General features: G+C 43.0%; 2 protein-coding genes across 2 annotated transcripts; both read left to right on the top strand.

Moving 5' to 3' along the window:
- Window positions 1-305: 305 nt before the first annotated feature.
- LOC120025338 (transcription factor E2F8-like) lies at window positions 306-11,720 on the top strand. Its single transcript, XM_038969860.1, has 14 exons — window positions 306-611; window positions 1,674-1,749; window positions 1,959-2,207; window positions 2,327-2,480; window positions 2,736-3,050; window positions 3,245-3,406; window positions 3,637-3,774; window positions 4,021-4,215; window positions 4,321-4,408; window positions 4,540-5,047; window positions 5,237-5,512; window positions 9,498-9,627; window positions 9,784-10,136; window positions 10,402-11,720. The coding sequence occupies exons 2-14, from the start codon at window positions 1,681-1,683 to the stop codon at window positions 10,573-10,575; spliced, it is 2,811 nt and encodes a 936-aa protein (XP_038825788.1). The 5' UTR covers window positions 306-611; window positions 1,674-1,680; the 3' UTR covers window positions 10,576-11,720.
- A 516-nt stretch (window positions 11,721-12,236) lies between these two features.
- Window positions 12,237-17,826, top strand: csrp3 (cysteine and glycine-rich protein 3 (cardiac LIM protein)). The gene is made up of 6 exons (XM_038969795.1): window positions 12,237-12,330; window positions 13,282-13,413; window positions 15,308-15,479; window positions 15,819-15,948; window positions 16,050-16,143; window positions 17,536-17,826. Exons 2-6 carry the CDS (start codon window positions 13,302-13,304, stop codon window positions 17,607-17,609), a joined length of 582 nt encoding a protein of 193 aa, XP_038825723.1. The 5' UTR covers window positions 12,237-12,330; window positions 13,282-13,301; the 3' UTR covers window positions 17,610-17,826.
- The last annotated feature ends 3,701 nt before the right edge of the window (window positions 17,827-21,527 follow it).

The raw sequence follows: 21,527 nt of genomic DNA, 5'->3' as shown, positions 1-21,527 counted from the left end.
ACATATGGTTTCCATATGTCTGAGGTGTTTGACTCCGTTCTAGAATATGTCCAGCTATTATAATGAGCCTGTCCTGCAATAGCTCCTCCCAACAGCCACCTCTGCTGTATATTCGTTTTTTCTTCTTCGCCGAAATTAGAGGAAAATAACGTAGCCACATTTAATGTTTGCAAAATATTGCACAAAATGTAATTGAGTTTTTTTCTGCAAAGATATCCATGTAGCGTTTATGTAAACTCGTGGGATCAGGCACTCCGCCTGTGAGTAGTTGCACACGGAGGTAGTTGGCTCTATCCGGTGGCGAAAGTGCTGAGTGTGCTGTATGCGTGAAACTAGGCGGGACAAATGAAATGGTCCAGAAATAAACGTATTTTACTCACTTGGGTATAACTACAGGACAAAAGTCATTTTGTCTCGTTTTATACCTTTAGTGTGAATTAGCTTACCGCCTGGTTCCGACATTGCATGGGGACATTTACAACATTTCTAAATGTTTCCAGATATTAGGATTGTTTTGTCAGCCAGCACACTTATCGCCTTTAGCTGCTTGACTTTTCAAGGGGATGCAAACAAGAATTTGAGAGGTGCACAAATGTAACCTGTGCTATAGGGTAAGTAACTACATATTTGTGGTCTTCATTTCTCTTTATGGGACTGATTGTCAGTCAGATCTTATTCACAACCTTTAGCTAGCTAGCTACTGTACTTTACACCATTTGTTGGGAGTCTAGTGATCGAGTTAACCCGCGCCTTACTGTACGTGGCGTGCTGGTCAGCTAGCTATTGCTATCCACATTGCATGGGATCTCATGTAAATGAATGTGCATTTGTAGCTTCTATCATATTTAATACACCTCATGTGAAGTATTAAGGCGCGTATTTGTGACTGGTAGCTAGCAAAAAGTGGTTGTTTTTGGAAGACGTAGCTATAACTAGCGAGCCAGCTGATTAGAAACCGGGGCGGCGGTGACATTAACCCGCGCGCGCAATAACTTATTAGCTGGCTAACAAACTAGTTGGAAAGCGATACAATTTTGTTCTGCCAGCCTTTATTAACTTCTAACAAAAAAAATGACACTCATTTATTCATGCGGACTTGCTTTCGTGCACTATAAGTTATGTCAAATATCACAAGTTATCCATGCGTTTCACATTTCAATGTTCCGGGTTGTGTCATTGGAATGTGTCTGGACCTTCCGCGCCAAGATTTTAAAAAACATTTACCTGCGCGGGACGGTCCAAATTTCCTTGAGGTCATCTCCCGCTTCATTCTAACTGGTTGCTTGCCGCAAATAGGCGTGTCGTTGAAGCCGTTTCGCTTGCTCATTCGATAGAGTGTATGTCATTTACCGCCAAGCATTAACTGTGATATTTCGATTCGATTTTTAAGATTCATATAGGTTATCAACCAAGAGGCACGGTATTATTTGGTAAATGTGATTGAATTAGAGGCGTAGCTGCTAGCTATATCATTAGTATGTTAACGCCGAATGAATATAATGCCGTTAAGAAACGGGAACTAAACCTAGAACATTTTGTGAAACTTACATTTAAGTGAATCAAATACATTGATCAGCTTCCTAATGTTAACTGTTATTGGCTTAACTAGTTAGACACTGCTTTTTTTGTTAGCGAATATCAGTCTTACATCCTGTGTTTTGATTGAAATTTAGGTGGAAAATGTCGAGCACTTTACCCGAGTCACAGAATCTGAACCATAAAACACAAACCACCACCTTTAACCACAAGGTTAGTAATTTCTAGCTAACTTGCATGTTTCTGTTGTTTTTTAAAATCCAGTTTACTATCTTAGTGTTTATATAGTAGTTCATATGCTGTATAGCAGATTCTGTTTAAGGTATGTTCAAGGGCATTTGACTAACTGTTACATAACTAACTCTAACCATGACATCCAGTCATCCTTAAATAATCTGCTATTTAATTACTTTGTCCAACAGGGTAATGTCTTTGCAGAGCCACAAGCACTGACAACAACACCAAGGGAAGTATCTACCCAAGGCACTGTGCTAACAGAGATTCAATCCAACATGGGACCCCTTTTGACCCCAACTAAAGGAAAGGAAACTGGGGCTGGTGAGCCTTGGACTCCAACCTCCAATTTGAAAATGCTGATCAGTGCTGCCAGCCCTGAGATCAGGAACAGAGAGAAAGAGCTGTGTATGGACCCCGAGGGAAGGGATGCCATGGTAAAATAATACATACCCACTTACACACACACACACACACACACACACAAATGAGCCTGCAGCTAAGACCTTAGAAATGTATTGATTGCCTGTTTGATCTATTTCCTTTTCACCCATAGGACCCGGAGCTTGGAGAGGAAGGGGAGAAACAGATCAGCAGAAAAGAGAAGAGTCTGGGTTTGCTCTGTCACAAGTTCCTTGCCCGCTACCCCGATTACCCCAACCCTGCACTCAACAACGACATCAGTCTGGATGATGTTGCCACAGAGCTTAGTACGTCCTGTTTTACTTCTCTCTCTCCACTGTCTTTATTCCCGTTTCATTTTTTCTCAGAATAGTCCGGCAATATTACCCTTACATTTTCAAATTTAGTTTTTTGAAGAATGCAATAAATACAGCATGTATTCCCCTAAGCTTAGGCCTATATGCTGTAAATAAGCAGTTACAAACTATAGACAGGCCGTATACAAACAAGACCACTTTACTCCTGTTTATTCAACTCGCATTTTCTCTTCTCTGTCCGAACAGATGTGGAGCGCAGGCGCATCTATGACATCATGAATGTGCTGGAGAGCCTGCACATTGTCAGCCGGCTAGCGAAGAATCGCTACACATGGCACGGGCGCGCTAACCTGCCACAGACCCTGGCCAAGTTGCGGCAGGTGGGCGAGGAGCACCGCTACGGGCAACAGATGCAGCAGATCCGCCAGCGCAGCCTGGAAAAGGAGTTTGACTCGGACGGCGACGAGAAGGAGAACGAGGAGGTGGGGGAAGTGGAGGGAGGAGAACAGGGCCAGAAGGAGATGTTCTTCGTGGAGCTTCCTGGGGTGGAGTTTAAAGCAGGTCAGAGGCCAGGATGAACCTCCTTTGATTAAGAGCTATTAATACAATCGTTCGTAATATGTAGCATGCAATTGATTGATCCTGTACTGCAAGGCTTAGAAAATAAGATATTTCTTATTTTAGTGGGCTGAACTGAGTGACCATGGTCTTGGCTATGTAATAACTACGCTATTATTCCCCTGTGTTCTCTCCAGCCTCGGTGAACAGCAGGAAGGACAAGTCTCTGAGGGTGATGAGCCAGAAGTTTGTCATGTTGTTCCTGGTGTCCACGCCTCGGGTGGTCAGTTTGGAGGTGGCTGCCAGGATCCTCATTGGAGAGGACCAGGTGGCTGATCAGGACAAGAGCAAGTTCAAGAGTGAGTGTTGAGTCCATATGGGCAAAGCAGTCCTTCACGCCTCTGGCACATCCTGTGTTCTTTCAGCACATTTCTAGCTAGGATACACAAGCTTTGTCGTAAAAGTTGAGTGTGTAGTTGGCGCAATAAGTACGATTCTGCACACCGAAATGCTCCAACCAAGTGTGTTAAGACCGTACGGTCATTATCTGGTGATAATGAGTCTAATGTTTGAATGTGTGTGTCTGCAGCTAAGGTCCGTAGGCTGTATGACATAGCCAACGTGCTGCGGAGCCTGAAGCTGATAGAGAAGGTCCATGTGACAGAGGAAAGAGGGAGGAAGCCAGCCTTTGAATGGACCGGCCCTGAGGACTTCCCCAGTGTGAAGGGTAAGTACTTATCAGAACACACCGTCTTCCCAATAATACTTCACTTGAAGGGGTTACCATACATAATAACACTATCACAAGGCTTGTGCCATTGAAGCTATGCTGAACCTTTGCTATTCAACTTAGTGGTTTATATGAGCTTTAAGTCCGAACCTATGTTACCATTTAACCTGTAATGCTGTCCAACCTGCCTTTCCCAGTTCACCAGACTAAATCTTGTCTTCTTGTGTTTCAATTCAAACATAGAGACCACTGCCACTACAGCCACTGCCAAGAGGACACTTGAGTCTCGTACCTCCGTAGACAACTGTGCCAAAAATCTCTTCTCCTCTCCGGGGAGCAAACGCAGCTTCACCCGTCACCCCTCCCTCATCAAACTGGCCAAGAGCATCCAGGAAGACCGGCGCAAGATCAACTCAGCCCCCACCAGCCCTGTCAAGAGTAAGTCCTGGGAGATATCTAGACATTAGAGTCTGGGAGATGTAGTATTCATATGTTTTTAAGTGAGAGTTGGGTGTCTAGATTAGCTTCTGTTTTTCTTTTCAGATGATTCCTCGAGCAGCGAGTTCTTTCCCACCAAAATGGCTCAACTAGCGGCAATCTGTAAAATCCAGCTTGACCAGCAATCAAACGAGTAAGTGCTAGCTGATTCTCATTGCTGTATCGTATCCTTTAGTCTTCTAAGTAAACCAGAAATGTTCTACATTTCCTTGTTAACATCAACTCAGACCGTCAGATGTTACAATGAGTCTTGTCTCGTTCCAGGGTTGTTGACAGGACACCTAAGCCTGCAGTTACTGTGAGTGAGGCAGTGCCAGATCATGAACAGAAAGCTGCTAAAAAGCCAGGAGCTCCCCAGCCGCCAGTATTAACACCCACAGAACCCCGTGCCAGCACTGTCCACCTCACCCCACAGGCACAGTTCACCCCCCAACCTACTGGGGCAATGTCCTTCCACCCTGCCCAGTGTTCACCTCTCATCCCTGTGCTGCTGCCCCAACTCCAGGGAGGCGGACCCTACGCCATCTACATGCACCACTCCTCCTTCAGGCCACACCCCCTAACTAGGCCTCAGCCAACTAGCCTCGCTGTGCGCTCCATGACCTTCGAGGATAAGACGGGGCAGAGCCCGAGTGATGTCACAATGCACGGCCACTCGCCTGCTACGAACAACCTGCCAACCAGCAGCCCCTCAGCACTAAAACGTGTGTGTTCAGCGAGACCCTCCGAGGAAAGCCCCTCCAAGGCCAAGAGGATTGACCCCAGCACCAGGGTAAGACCTGTTCTTTACGCGCTACATCTGTCTCTACGCAGCTCAGTTGTACCTACTTTGACCAGAATGTGAGGTGACATGTCACTAGCAGAGAACTTTGGCAATGTCATACAAATAAAGAAGCCTGTTAAATAGTAATAGCAACGGTCATACGAAGCTAACCCACCTCTCTTTCTTCCTCTCCTCCAGGACACGTCTCCTAAGCTGTGTGAGATCCTCCAGGCTCGTCTGAAGGCGCGTCGCGGGGGACTCCTCTCCAACCGTCCCTCGCCCCGAGCCCTCCACTTGGACCCCGAGTTTGTCAACACACCTGGGAGCTCAGTGGCCGCCGCAGCCAATCAGACACTGGAGCAGAACCTGGAGACCTTCCTGGAGAAGGAGGAGAAGGTCGCGACCTCAGACAGCGAGGCAGGGCTCACGCCGGTCAGAGCTGTTCCACTGACCCCCCAACACCTACACACAGAGGTAAACACACAAGACATATACACAAAGTAAAACAACACACACACACACATAGCTAAAAGACCGATACTGGTATTAACAGAAAACACTTGGCTTTAGATGCTGTGTGTGTATAGTATCTTTGGATGATGTGTAAGGATGTGCATCTTTCCCTTTCAAGAAGATTCGATGGGTATCCAGATACATGGGCTCCAAAACGACGCAGGAACGATACATTTTAGTTTGAAACGATTCTGTGCAATTCGGTTTGATTAGAGAACGAATCGATTCACAACCATTTGTTGCATAAACACATTAATATAAAACGTGTCACCTGCGCCGAATACAACAAGTGTGGACTTTACCGTGAAATGCTTGCTTACGAGCCCTTCCCAACGATGCAAAGTTTAAAACGAGAAATAAAATACACAAGAATGGCGCTATACAGAGGGTACCGGTACCAGATCAATGTGCAGGGGTACAAGGTAATTGAGATGGATACAGTTGAAGTCGGAAGTTTACATACACCTTGGCCAAATACATTTAAACTCAGTTTTTCACAATTCCTGACATTCAATCCTAGTAAGAATTCCCTGTCTTAGGTCAGTTAGGATCACCACTTTATTTTAAGAATGTGAAATGTCAGAATAATAGAGAGAATTATTTATTTCATCACATTCCCAGTGGGTCAGAAGTTTACATACACTCAATTAGTATTTGGTAGCATTGCCTTTAAATTGTTTAACTTGGGTCAAATGTTTCGGGTAGCCTTCCACAAGCTTCCCACAATAGGTTGGGTGAATTTTGGCTCATTCCTCCTGACAGAGCTGGTGTAACTGAGTCAGGTTTGTAGGCCTCCTTGCTCGCACACGCTTTTTCAGTTGCGCCCACACATTTTCTATGGGATTGAGTAGGGCTGGGCGATAAATCAATATCAATAACTATCGAGGTAATTACTTCCCTCAATAACGATATAAAACGTTTAGATTCATTTTCAATAATGTCGATATAGAAGAATTAGGTACAGCAGTCCATTTCATCTCTGTGACGCAGCAGGAGCGTGCGGAGAAGTGACAATATGCACGTGGAGAGGTAGACGCCCACTAAAAACCACTTAGCACCTCAAGTGATGGAGTAGCCACTATTAACCACGAAAAATGAGTGATGTAGGCGAAAACAGTGGCAGTGATAGCCATGGAGAAGGAGCAGCTTACAACGAAGACATTATTGATAAAAAGGGTTGAACTGTTTCAGTAATTCGGAGGTGGTATGGATTTTTGAAGTTTGACAAAGAGCAGAGCAATGTTCGGTGCAAATTGTGCCGTAGACAGGTGGCTACGAAGTCTGGTAATACGACAAACCTTTTTCAACATCTGAGGCAAAATCACTCTTTGGAACATGCAGGAAGTTTGAGTTTGCGCCACGGTATTGATGAACGCCCCTCAAGCACCAGCCAATCTAGGGATGTTTGCCCGAAGCAGTCAACACTGACAGCGTTTATGCCCTACAAGCAAACATCGAAAAGATAGACATCACAAATGCTATTATGCAGTGCTAAGGACATGCTACGAATTAGCACAGTCAAAATGGAAGGTTTCAAGAGGCTTATCAATTTCATTGACCCCAGGTACGTGCTCCCTGGCCGCAAACATGGAACAATTTTCCTTCAAGTATATTTTGTTTAGCTCACATTTTATAAAAATAAAAATAAAAAAAAAAGGGGGGGGGAAATTAACCTTTATTTAACTAGGCAAGTCAGTTAAGAACAAATTCTTATTTACAATGACGGCCTATCGGGGAACAGTGGGTTAACTGCCTTGTTCAGGAGCAGAACGACAGATTTTTACCTTGTCAGCTCAGGGATTCGATCTAGCAACCTTTCGGTTACTGGCCCAACGCTCTAACCACGGTTTGTTCAGGCATTCTTGAGTTTGAAGCAGATATGCACCTTTTAAACATTATTTGATTTAATATCATGATAATTATCGTTATCAAATGAAAAAAATATATAGATATCGTGATAATTTATTTGCCATATCGCCCAGCCCTAGGATTGAGGTCAGGGCTTTGTGATGGCCACTCCAATACTTTGACATTGTTGTCCTTAAGCCATTTTGCCACAACTTTGGAAGTATGCTTGGGGTCATTGTCCATTTGGAAGACCCATTTGTGACCAAGCTTTAACTTCCTGACTGATGTCTTGAGATGTTGCTTCAATATATCCACATAATTTCCCCTCATGATGCCATCTATTTTGTGAAGTGCACCAGTCCCTCCTTCAGCAAAGCAACCCCACAACATGATGCTGCCACCCCTGTTCTTCACGGTTGGGAATATATTGAATATATTTCACAACTTTGGAATGTATTTCACCCCCATCTCAAAATCGAATGGTTTGGACATTTTTTACGGGGGGGATCTTCTCTCGCTTTGGGCAGGACTGTGGAAGCGGTGCCCCTGGGCAGAGAAGGGGGAGGCCTGTGGAGGGAGAGGCTGGTGGGGGTGAGCTCCTGGATCAGGGGAGGTCTAGAGCCTGGGAAGGAGAGAGGGAAGACATGTTAATTACAGTCATAAGATACAGATTTTTAATTGAGTTTAAGTCATCTGATACCATATGCTTTACTTAAGGTTTAAAAAAAAAAAAAAAAAAAAAAAAAAAAAAATGTGATTGCTGTCCTCTTTCTGAAATTAGCAATCTTACCCTGTGTATATATAAAAAACAAAATGCCCATAGTATGTGAAACAATAAGGACACCTGCTCTTTCCATGACAGACTGATCAGGTGCAAGCTATGATCCCTTAATTATGTCACTTGTTAAATCCACTTCAATCACTGTAGATGAACGGGAGGAGACGGGTTAAAGAAGGATTTTTAATACTTGAGACATGGATTGTGTATGTGTGCCACTCAGAGGGTGAATGAGAAAGACAAAAGATTTAAGGGCCCTTGAACGGGGTATGGTAGTAGGTGCCAGGCGCACCGATTTGTGTCAAGAACTGCAACGCTGCTGGGTTTTTCAAGCTCAACAGTTTCCCGTGTGTATCAAGAATGCATTGGAGTCAACATGGGCCAGCATCCCTGTGGAACGCTTTCGACACATTGTTGAAAGTCCATGCCCTGACGAATTGAGGCTGTTATGAGGACAAAATGGGGGAGGTGCAACTCTCTATTTGGAAGGTATTCCTAATGTTTGGCATACTGATTGTTAAAAGCAAATCTACCAAAACTATTGCTGATGGTGAACCTGAATAATCCTAATTTAAATCTATTGTAAGCCCCTTTCAGCAGGTATAGCCAGTTGAGAGTTGTCTCTGGTAGGTTACTTTAATTCCAGTAAAACACTATTTTCAACAGTGCACAGATAACAATAACCTAGCAAATCACATAGGTTGTCACAATCTTAATATCACGCAATCAATCAATCAAGTTTATTTTATATAGCCCTTCGTACATCAGCTAATATCTCGAAGTGCTGTACAGAAACCCAGCCTAAAACCCCAAACAGCAAGCAATGCAGGTGTAGAAGCACGGTGGCTAGGAAAAACTCCCTAGAAAGGCCAAAACCTAGGAAGAAACCTAGAGAGGAACCAGGCTATGAGGGGTGGCCAGTCCTCTTCTGGCTGTGCCGCAAGCCATTTTAGTATTTCAATGCCGAAGGTGCCACACAGATTTGCAAGTGACCCAGCACGTGAAGCACATTTGACTAGGCTACAGATATTGCCTGGAGTTGTTCGGCATGCAAAACGACTTGTCGATCAATGACTGTCACATGCAGTTCAACACAAAAGAGAAGAGAGATTTTCAGAAGGTAGAAAGAACCCCCAAAAATGATGAACCAGTGATTCGTAACGTTTGATTCGATTTTTCCGACCAATGCATGCTACATTGGGATCGGTCTGCGTACCGACGCACTTTTATTCTTAAGCATTTGAATCTGGGACCGGTGCATATCAGAGAATCGTTACATCCATAATGCTGTATTAATGTCTCTCTCTGTGTGTGTTCCAGACTCTGATCCCCACTGGCTACCTGATCCCTATCTCCCAGCAGTCCCTCTTCAGCTACAAAGACATCCACAACACCGAGAGCAGCAAAGCCACCACACCCACCTACAACATCTACCACACACCCACTGCAGGTATACACACCTTTTAACATTTATTTGTAGTCAGTACACACGCTAACGCAAATTTGAACTACGTCTTTGAGTAAAGCATACTGTATCAGATGACTTAAATTGGAAATCTGTATCTTATGACTGTAATTAACATGTCTTCCCCTCTCTCCTTCCCAGGCTCTAGACCACCCCCGATCCAGGAGTTCACCCCCACCAGCCTCTCCCTCCACAGGCCTCCCCCCGCCTCGCCCTTCTCTACCCCGGGGCACCGCTTCCACAGCCCCAGCCCTGCCATCCTCAACTTTACCCTGCAGAACCTGGGCCTCATCCCTGGGCCTGGCTCTGTACCCGCTTGCAGCCCTGGCACTGCCCAAACCCCAGAGCACCTCAGCTCCGTGCCCCTGCCTCCCCACCTGGGCCTGCATCAGAGGGGCGGCATGGTGTTCGTTAAGCCCATGTCCCCCGTGTCAGTCCAACACCAGATGACCGGCCCAGGCGGGCAACCACTCACGCTAATCAGCCTACAGCAGGTGAGATGCATACTTGCATACATACATCAACACAAACGCTGGGTCACACATACAGCATACATACATACACACACAGCCTCAAACCCCAATAAGCTTAACACACATACATACAAACAGTCAGTCAAACCCCTCCCTAATTGATAATGGTGTGCTGCTGGTTCAGTGCTTGTGTAAGTAGCCTCACTGATTATATAAATGAGGTGTGATGTTGATTGCTAACTAACTTCTCTGCTAACTTCTGTCGTTGTCTATCTCTCCTCTTCAGGTGACCACGCCCAAAGGGACAGCCCTCACCCAGCACAGTTTCTTCCACACCCCTGTCTCCCTCTCCCCGTTGGCTACCGTGGTAACCACCAGCCACGGACACACGGCGCCGGCGGGCGCTAAAACCGTTTACATCCCTCAGAGGAAGCTGGAAGTCACCACTGAGGACACCTAAAGACTATGCTGCTACACAACCTGTGTGTGTGTGTGTGTGCACCAGCCCTTCAATGTGTGTGTCTGTGCATGTCTGCATGGTTTTCTATGGTCTGACTGTCATATGTTTAAGGCGTACTGTAGGTTGAGTGATTTTTATGTTTTAGGGTATGTGATGTCTCCAAATGATTTAATCCAAAACTAGTCCGTGGGTTATTCCAGCGTTTCCCAAACTCGGTCCACGGGACCCCAAAGGGTGCGCGTTTTGGTTTTTGCACTACACAGCTGATTCCAATTATCAAAGCTTGATGATTAGTTGATTATTTGAATCAGCTGTGTAGTGCTAGGGCAAAAAGCAAAACGTGCACCATTTGGGGGAGCGAGTTTCGGAAGCCCTGGTTTATTCCATTTCTACAGGGGGAAAGACAAAGTATGTGGAAACTCCATACAGAAACAGCTGCGTGTCACCGTCAGCACAGCTAGCTCCAAATATAACTCTGATGGAGAGACCAGCCATGGTAAATACTCTTAACCCTGGGGCTTTGAGACACAATATGCTGGATATTACTGTGTAATACTATAATACTACAGCATACTTTTGATACTGGTTTATGTATGGATTTATGATTAGGGATCACCAGTAGGTATTAAACTGGTGAGGGGTGTATTCTGTGTCTAAATACAAAATAGTGAAACAGTCTGTCTTATTTAGGTTTTTGAAGGGTTGTTTGCCAAAAATCTAATATGCTGGCTGAGTATTTCAACATTTCTCAAAGAGAAGTTGTATTGAAGTCCCATTACATCATCAACGTGCCATAAAGAAGAACAACTTAACCTCAGTTCACCGGGATGACATTAATATGTGACAGCAGGACTTTAATGACTGAAAGAGAATTTTCTTTTTGAAAACTATTGTAGAATAACTGTTTTTGTATGTGTAAAATTGGTAAGATTACAATTTTGCACGTTGTACATGTTAACTGTTAGCCTTTAAAAAGCTGAATTGTATGTGATTCAACTGTAAGGGGTGAATGTATGCGATGGCTTCCTACCTTAGGCAAATCACGTGATTGAAATTGGATCTTAATGTATAAGAAATGGACTTTAAGCATTAAATTCAGCTCAGATGTCCTTGTATATAAAATGGTAAATAAACATAATATTTTTAAACCGATCTCTGTTCTGTTCATGTATTCTTTACTGTCTCCCTCGGTTGATGAATACATGGTCAGCGATATGTTGGTGTCCTATAGCATTAGTCTAGAGTAGAGTATGAATATGACAAAGGTGGTTTCATATCCAACGGTAAATACAGTACATGCTTTCAATTCCAACCAATTAAAAACACAAACCCGTATAGATCTATTTCGTTCTGTGTAGACACCCCTCTAAAATCATGTGCCATTCCAGTTACCATCAGCCAGACACATAATTCATTCCGCTTGGCTACTGTCACCCAGAAGTTTCGGGAAATCTCTATCAATCATGCTTGTGTAAGACCAGGACAAATGGTGAAATCTCCAGGGCCCAGCTTAGGGCCAGGGGTCTCTTTGGCCTGTGTTAGAGGTGGGGTGGGGGGCTACTGTAGGTCTCGAGTGTTTGTCCAAAGTTATTTTAGGAGGATGTTTTCATTTGAGCGTCACCATTAAACTGGGTGATGAGCGTGAGATGGGCTGTATTTAAGGACTCCCCTCGGTGGTGTTGGGGCGGTCGCACTCAGATTTGAGACTGAACTGGGGTGGAAGAGATTGACACAGATACATCCAGACTTGTGCAGGTATAGTAGTCAAATATTTATGATTTGTGAGTGATATGTTTGATATTGATAAATGTAACCGCTCACTCATTTCAATGAAATTACTTTGATCCAACGTGGAATAGAAAGTTAATTGACTGGGACCGGCTGTATTTACAGTAAAACCGATATCATACACTGGCCAGTGTCCAATCAGTGCCATACTTTTAGAATATTTGGTCCGAGGGTCCATGGATCAGACTGATGTTGAACTTGATCAAGCTATCTCTAATTAAGTTGAATTGCATAAACATGATTTGAATTCATCCATCACGACTCACTGGATGTTGGAAATTTCCATGTGAGGTAAGTGTTGGTGACCCAGCTGCTTCAAGCGGTCCAGGGTGGATACTGAAATATGTTCTTCCATGATCCTAATGGGCTCTATTCCTGGAGTCTTATCACCACATACCAGCCCAATGAGGTGACGGACTACCTCTGAAATGAATGGGTGACAATAGAGGAGAGTCGGGACTGGCTGAGATACCTTATCTCTGCTAGAAGAACAGGCTTGACAACATCGCTGTCACTATACTATGATGGGTATCATCAAAGAGAATCCAAATGTAGACATGTTATGTTTTTTAAAATATATATATAATGTAGTCTGAACCTATTGCAATGAATGCATAACCGCGGGAATTAGGGCTGCTGAGGGTGCTGCAGCACCCCCTGATAAATCAGTATTAAAATAATATTAAAAAATGTATATATTTTGGGAGAAAAATTTTTTTCCACCAAATTAGTGCTTTATGGCTTTACTAGTCCTGAGTAGATTGACAGCACGTCCACCCCTCAACATCTTCCCACATGTTTATTTATTGACCACTATGTCATGATAAGTCAGAAATACACTGATGGTCTTGAGGCCACCCCAGAGTAGATTCAATCTGCAACCGTCTATTCCTCCATCTAACACCCCTCTCGATGCAGACTCTCACCCCGAGACAAGGATGCCAAACTGGGGCGGCGGGGCCAAGTGTGCGGCCTGTGAAAAGACTGTGTACCACGCTGAGGAGATCCAATGCAACGGGAGGAGCTTCCACAAGACCTGCTTCATCTGCAGTGAGTTATCCTCAGTCACACGCCATGTAGGCCTAGACTGACAGAGAAGACAAACTGATGACACCAAGACCGGTAATAAACTCTCATTACTCATTCATAAAACCAGGATCTGCTTAAAGAGTCGTTCCATGTCATTTCAGCAACCCATGACACCTACCATCTCACATTGTTCTAAAATTGCTTCTGTAGTTAGAAACAGGAAATATTGGCATCCCTGAAACGTTATGTTGAAATTGTATTTTATCTCAGAGAAATTAAGCTAATTGATTGCACCCAAATTGGCAATTTTAATTGATAGCAAACACAGGAACACAAATAAGTTGAGAAGATTTGGACAAGCTGGCTTCTGTTTACAGTTCTACAGTGGCCATTGAAGAAAAGCATCGTATTCCAGTTCAGAAGACTAGCCCTGTCCCACCCTTCATTAGCACAAACAACAATCCTCTTCTTTTGTTTGGCTTTGAGGTCGTCTGTTTAATTCTGCCTGGTCAACCAAACAACCAGCAAACCCTTCACTCCGCGGGCAACAGTAATTATAGCCAGCCAGTCTATCAGTGTTGTGGTGTATTTAAGATGACTTTTTATCCTACGATTTGAGCACTGAATCCGGATGCCTCTTACACAGAGAGCCTCTTAGTTTATGCAGGTTGTATCTTAGCGATCACGGTAGCAGCAAAGAGAGTGGAGAGGTGGAGAGCCTATCAGGGAACACAAAATGGACGACCTAAAATGCCCATCTCAAGTAACGCGTTTCAATCTCACCTAATTACCCATGAATGGCTGGGGCTGGGCTTTGAACTGGGGGCTGCCAATAGGTAGATAGCACCACTGGGAGCACTAAAAGGCCTTTGTAATTATCTGCAATTGAGGAGGGATCTGCTTCTCCATCTGCTGGGGCTGGCAAATGGGAGAGTCTGTTTGTCCACTACAAGCCTCTGCCCTACACAGTGGTGGAAAAAGTACCCAATTGTCATACTTGAGTAAAAGTAAAGATACCGTAATAGAAAATGACTCAAGTAAAAGTCACCCAGTAAAATTCTACCTGAGTAAAAGTCTAAAAGTATTTGGTTTAAAATATACTTAAGTATCAAAAGTAAATGTCATTACTAAAATTATAAATCCTTTCAAATTCCTTGTATTAAGCAAACCAGACAGCAACATTTTTTATTTTTTTTATTTAATAAAAATATAATAATAGCTAGAGGCACACTCAAACATTGCAACATCATTTGCGAATTAATCATGTGTGTTTAGTGAGTACGCCAGATCAGAGGCAGTAGGGAAGACCAGGGATGTTCTATTGATGTGTGTGAATTGGACCATTTTCCTGTCCTGCTAAGCATTCAAATGTAACGAGTACTTGTGGGTGTCAAGGAAAATGTATGAAGTAAAAACTACATTTAGGAATGTAGTACAGTAAAAGTAAAAGTTGTCAAAATTATAAATAGTAAAGTAAAGATCCTCCTAAAAACGACTCAAGTAGTACTTTAAAGTATTTTTTACTTAAGTACTTTGCACCACTGGTCCTACACAACCCCTCCAGACTGTAGTCTTCAGAAACAGACCCTGACCAGGGACAGCTGAAAGGGGTGTGTTAATTGACTTGGGTGGGACCACTGCTAGACCCCAGGTACAGGCTTCTGCGGCCTAGTAATATGAATAACGCCATTATCCACAGCCTGATACAGTCGCTTAATAGGTGTCCGGGCATGAAAAAATATATTTTGGTATTAAAATAAAGGAACAGAATACTTAAGTGTTTTTGCTGTGCAACCTGACAAACTGACAAAAGTTCATCCATAGCTGTCACGGCCACAACATTCTTTCTCCTGTAAACTGTGGTTAAGTATGGACAGTGAGTCAATGTGTTGGTTTGGTTTGCTCTTCACCCCAGTGGCCTGCAGGAAAGGACTGGACAGTACAACAGTCGCAGCGCATGAGTCAGAGATCTACTGCAAGTCCTGCTACGGCAAGAAGTATGGGCCAAAAGGCTACGGGTACGGCCAGGGAGCTGGAGCCCTAAGCTCAGACCCCCCTGGACAGAACCTGGACCTGCAATCTCAAGAGTAAGTCCCTCTCGTTATTCTCTCTGACTCCCCCACCCCCCACCTCTAACCCTCTCTCTTTCACATCTGAACAACCAATTTAAGGACTTGACATAACTAACGTTGAATAGGCGACTTAATTAAAAACACAGAGGTGTCAAGACACTGCTGCAGTTAAACATCAATGAAAACATACATCAGTCATATTTTCAGTATCAAAAGAGACACACGAACACAGCTTTCATAAAAAGCTTCCCAGACTTTTAAATGTTACCAAGGAAACATTTTAATTGTAAATAGGGATGTTCGTTTGTGTCTCTTTGGATATTTATTGTCATTTATTCTTTCCTCTTTATGAAGCTCAAAGCCTCGCCCAACATCCACAAACTCCAACTCCAGTAAGTTTGCGCATAGGTTTGGAAATTCAGATCGCTGCCAAAGATGTTCGAAGGCTGTCTACGCAGCAGAGAAGATCATGGGGGCAGGAAAGGTAAAATTCCTCTATATAAGCATTGCTTGCACCCTTTCGACCACAACAATACAACGATCACCTAACTCTGATAGATGGGGTGTATGTGTTTCTTGTTGCAGCCTTGGCATAAAACCTGCTTCCGCTGTTTGCTGTGTGGAAAGAGCCTGGAGTCTACCACAGTGACAGACAAGGATGGGGAACTCTACTGTAAAGGTACATACACACAGGACCAAACAAGCTCCCACCATTTACGTGCTGTAAAGACCACACAGCTAGCCTGCCATACAGAGCTCCATTTGATCACTGATACAGTCAGGCTTCAGTAGAATCTAGTGGCTAAGATGAGGGAGCGAGAGCATGGCCTTATTTATTTTAATGAGCATGGCCTTATTTCTATTACAGCATGTTGGATGACTGTCCTTCATATTCCATTCACCCAGCTCAATGTAACATCGATATGTTCAGGCTACTACATGATGCTCACATTTTCCTTATACCCATCATACGGTTGCTAAAACCTAGCCTATGAATGAAAATGTTTACAACGTAGGTGCACAGGTCAAGAGAAATTTGAGTAATCAAGGTGGCAGACATTGACACATTCAATACCGCCTTGCACACTCTTGCCTGCATCTAGCTGATCTAAGGTGTAATCATTAGACCAACAGTTGCAAACAAGTTTCTTTTGGACAAATTCAGGTATGCTTACAGAATCGGTGGAATGAATACACCCCTGATCTAACGCAAACACAGTTCACTTTCATAGCAGCCACATACAAACAGCATGATCACTTTGCTCGTTGTAATTCCTTCTCATATCTACGAGCTCTCCTCCTCTCACCTTTTCCCTTCGCTTATGGACTTTAGTGCACAACACATCAGTGAACAGGCAAAAAAAACTTTCTCCATATGATAACCGCTAATCACTACACACAGTCAACATCGTTGTCACCATATTAATGTCATAGTCAACATATCTACTAGAACTAATACGTTAATAAACCCGCTATAATCATACACTACAGTGCACTTTTTCTCTCTTTGAATCAACTACTCACATTTTATGCACTGCAGTGCTAGCTAGCTGTAGCTTATGCTTTCAGTACTAGATTCATTCTCTGATCCTTTGACTGGGTGGACAAAAAGTCAGTTTATGCTGGAAGATAGGTTCGAGGACGTCCTCCGGAAGTTGTCATAATCACTGTGTAAGTCCATAGAAGGGGATGAGAACCATGAGCTTCCTAGGTTTTGTATTAAAGTCAATGTACCCAGAGGAGGACGGAAACTAGCTGTCCTCCGGCTACACCATGGCGCTACCCTACAGAGTGTTGTTGAGGCTACTGCAGACCTTCATTGCAAAACAATGTGTTTTAATAAATTATTTAGTGGTGTGTATATATTTAGTTTTATCTAAAAATGATAACTTTTTAAACGTTTCACTATCTTAATTTTTATGAAATTCACTGAGGATGATGGTCCTCCCCTTCCTACTCCGAGGAGCCTCCATTGCTAGAAACTCAATGACTCTCAGTCACCAGGAAATCAGTACTGTATCTTTCGGTGTTTCATTATTTCTTAGTTGGTTTCTTCCCTCTGTCTTTGCAGTTTGCTACGCCAAGAACTTCGGGCCGAAAGGAAAAGGGCTGGGGAACATGGGAATGGTGGAAGACGGAGAATGAATTCCTTGTAATAGTTTGTGTGTGTGTTCGTTTTCTTTTCTTCAAATACAGAGCATTTTGAGCACTTAGTGAAAATGTGTGTTAATTTAAAAAAATACCATTAGCTTGTATACTACATTTCTTAAAACCTCTTTCTCTTGCCTTACAATTATGTAAAAACACTTGACAATAGTAACTCCATCACAGCATTTATCAACACATTAAACGATTGAGAGAGAGAAGTGATGTCTAGCTTGTATCAACTGCACATCCCTTTCTTGTGTTCAAGGCAATGGGGGAAACAGCACTGCTTCATTTGCATAAAAAGGACATTGTTGATCTAAGTGTCATCATATCAAAGTGAGCTGTCCGCCAAATAACCTGGAACCACCACACAGACCTGGGTACAATACAGACGGTCGACCTATGGACGGTGTATAGGATGGGTAGACCTCAAATGACATGAATCAATTATAACCAGATGCTCTTCAAAATATATTGAAACTGAAACACAATAGAATATAAGCACACCTCAAATGAAATAGGAAGCTTTGAGGCAAAAACATTAAGCGTCAAACAAAAGCCAACAAACGATTTAGCTAATATTATCGCTCCACATTAAAAACAAATGAGCATGAAAACGAAAACAAAAGAGGGAAGGAAACATAATTAAGTCATACTTCTGTTCCGTGTTAATGTGCTGCCTGGTAAAGTCAGCTACACCAACATGCCTCCAGCTGTTTTTAATTCATTATTAATAGGATTTCATCTGCGCTCATAAATACGCACGTGTCATTTAAATTAACAAGGCAACGCTAATTACCAAACGCATTTGCGTTAATCTATCCAAACTATTATGTCTTGGTGCCCAAGCACAAGCTTTTTGTAATTAAAAGTACATAAGCTGCAGGAAGCTGATGAGGGTGTGTGTAAATTAATTTGTAAAAATGTTTACCTGTAATGAGTGTGGTGTATTTTTGTTGTTGTGTTTATTATGGATCTCCATTAGCTACTCTACAGTTCTCTTCCTGGGGTCCGGGCAAAATGAAGGCAGTTATACAATTTTAAAAACATAACAATCATTACAGAAGTCCCAACACACTAAGTGTGTGCCCTCAGGCCCACACACCACTACCACATATCTACAACACAGAAATCCATGTGTATTTGTGTGTATAGAGCGTATGTTATCATGTGTATGTGTATGCATGTGTATTTCGTGTATGTTATCATGTGTGTGTATGCATGTGTCTGTGCCTTTGTGTGTGTCTCTTCACAGTCCCCGCTGTTCCATAAGGTGTATTTTTACCTGCTTTTTAAATCTGATTCTAGTGCTTGCATCAGTTACCTGATGTGGAATAGAGTTCCATGTAGTTATGGCTCTATGTAGTACTGTGCGCCTCCCATAGTCTGTTCTGGACTTGGAGACTGTGAAGAGACTTCTGGTGGCATGTCTTGTTGGGTATGCAAGGTGTCCGAGCTGTGTGCTAGTATTTTAAAACAGACAGCTCGGTACCTTCAGCATGTCAACACCGCTTACAAAAACAAGTAATGATGAAGTCAATCTCTCTGCCATGAGAGATTGACATGCATGTCATTAATGTTAGCTCTCCGTGTACTTTTAAGGACCAGCTGTGCTGCCCTGTTCTGAGCCAACTGCAATTTTCCCAAGTCCCTCTTTGTGGCACTTGACCACACGACTGAACAGTAGCCCAGGTGCGACAAAACCAGGGCCTGTAGGACCTGCCTTGTTGATAGTGTTGTTAAGAAGGCAGAGTAGCGCTTTATTATGGACAGACTTCTCTCCATCTTAGCTACTGTTGTTTCAATATGTTTTGACCATGACAGTTTACAGTCCAGCGTTACTCCAAACAGTTTCGTCACCTCAACTTGCTCAATTTCCACATTATTCATTACGAGATGTACAGTTGAAGTCGGAAGTTTACATACACCTTAGCCAAATACATTTAAACTCAGTTTTTCACAATTCCTGACATTTAATCCGAGTAAAAATTCCACCTTAGGTCAGTTAGGATCACCACTTTATGTTAAGAATGTGAAATGTCAGAATAATAGCAGAGATAATTACTTAATTCAGCTTTTATTTCTTTCATTACATTCCCAGCGGGTCAGAAGTGTACATACACTCAGTTAGTATTTGGTAGCATTGCCTTTAAATTGTTTAACTTCAGTCAAAAGTTTCAGGTAGCCTTCCACAAGCTTCCCACAATAAGTTGGGTGAATTTTGGCCCATTCCTCCTGACAGAGCTGGTGTAACTGAGTCAGGTTTGTAGGCCTCTTTGCTCACACATGCTTTTTCAGTTCTGCCCACAAATTTTCTATAGGATTGAGGTAAGGGCTTTGTGATGGCCACTCCAGTGCCTTGACTTTGTTGTCCTTAAGCCATTTTGCCACAACTTTGGAAGTATGCTTGGGGTCATTGTCCATTTGGAAGACCCATTTGCGACCAAGCTTTAACTTCCTGACTGATGTCTTGAGATGTTGCTTCAATATATCCACATAATTTTCAATTCCTCATGATGCCATTTATTTTGTGAAGTGCACCAGTCCCTCCTGCAGCAAAGCACCCCCACAACATGATGCTGCCACCCCCATGCTTCACGGTTGGGATGGTGTTCTTCAGCTTGCAAGTCTCCCCCTATTTCCTCCAAACATAACGATGGTCATTATGGCCAAACAGTTATATATTTGTTTCATCAGACCAGAGGACATTTCTCCAAAAAGTATGATCTCTGGCCCCATGTGCAGTTCTAAACCGTAGTCTGGCTTTTTTATGGCGGTTTTGGAGCAGTAGCTTCTTCCTTGCTGAGCAGCCTTTCAGCTTATGTCGATATAGGACTCGTTTTACTGTGGATATAGATACTTTTGTAACTGTTACCTTCAGCATCTTCACGAGGTCCTTAGCTGTTGTTCTGGGATTGATTAGCACTTTTCGCACCAAAGTACGTTCATCTCTAGGAGACAGAACGCGTCTCCTTCCTGAGCGGTATGACAGCTGCGTGGTCCCATGGTGTTTATACTTGCGCATTATTGTTTGTACAGATGAACGTGGTACCTTCAGGCGTTTGGAAATTGCTCCAAAGGATGAACCAGACTTGTGGAGGTCTACAAAATTTTCCCATGATGTCAAGAAAAGAGGCACTGAGTTTGAAGGTAGGCCTTGAAATACATCTACAGGTACACCTCCAATTGACTCAAATGATGTCAATTAGCCTATCAGAAGCTTCTAAAGTCATGACATCATTTTCTGGAATTTTCCAAGCTGTTTAAAGGCAGTCAACTTAGTGTATGTAAACTTCTGACCCACTGGAATTGTGATACAGTCAATTATAAGTGACATCAACAATTGTTGGAAAAATGACTTGTGTCATGCCAAAACTATAGTTTGTTAACAAGAAATTTGTGGAGTGGTTAAAAACAAGTTTTAATTACTCCAACTTAAGTGCATGTACACTTCTGACTTCAACTGTGGTTTAGGGTTTAGTGATTGATTTGTCCCAAATACAATGCTTTTCGTTTTGGAAATATTTAGTACTAATTTATTCCTTGCTACCCATTCCAAAACTAACTGCAGCTCTTTGTTAAGTGTTGTAGTAATTTCGGTCACTGTAGTAGTTCACGTGTGTAGTGTTGAGTCATCCTCATATATAGACATACTGGCCTTACTCAAAGCCAGTGGCATGTCGTTAGTAAAGATTGAAAAAAAGCAAGGGTTTTAAACAGCTGCCATAGGGAATTCCTGCTTCTGCCTGGATTATGTTTGAGAGGATTCCATTAAAGAACACCCTCTGTGTTCTGTTAGACAGGTACATCTTCATCCACAATATAACAGGGGGTGCAAAGCCATAACACACACGTTTGTCCAGCAGCAGACTATGATCGATAACGTCAAAAGCTGCACTGAAGTCTAACAAGACA

Source organism: Salvelinus namaycush, chromosome 30, assembly GCF_016432855.1.
Source record: "Salvelinus namaycush isolate Seneca chromosome 30, SaNama_1.0, whole genome shotgun sequence".
Classification (NCBI taxonomy): domain Eukaryota; kingdom Metazoa; phylum Chordata; class Actinopteri; order Salmoniformes; family Salmonidae; genus Salvelinus; species Salvelinus namaycush.
Note: the sequence above shows the minus strand (reverse complement) of the source record. Positions and strands in the feature narration are given on the sequence as shown.

Bases quoted from the DNA above. Each gene is read 5' to 3' on its own strand.
- LOC120025338 (XM_038969860.1), top strand. From the start codon at position 1,681: ATGTCGAGCACTTTACCCGAGTCACAGAATCTGAACCATAAAACACAA. The intron at 2,481-2,735 runs GTACGTCCTGTT...CTGTCCGAACAG, and splicing joins TGATGTTGCCACAGAGCTTA to ATGTGGAGCGCAGGCGCATC. The intron at 5,048-5,236 runs GTAAGACCTGTT...CCTCTCCTCCAG, and splicing joins GGATTGACCCCAGCACCAGG to GACACGTCTCCTAAGCTGTG.
- csrp3 (XM_038969795.1), top strand. From the start codon at position 13,302: ATGCCAAACTGGGGCGGCGGGGCCAAGTGTGCGGCCTGTGAAAAGACT. The intron at 13,414-15,307 runs GTGAGTTATCCT...TCTTCACCCCAG, and splicing joins CAAGACCTGCTTCATCTGCA to TGGCCTGCAGGAAAGGACTG. The intron at 16,144-17,535 runs GTACATACACAC...CTGTCTTTGCAG, and splicing joins TGGGGAACTCTACTGTAAAG to TTTGCTACGCCAAGAACTTC.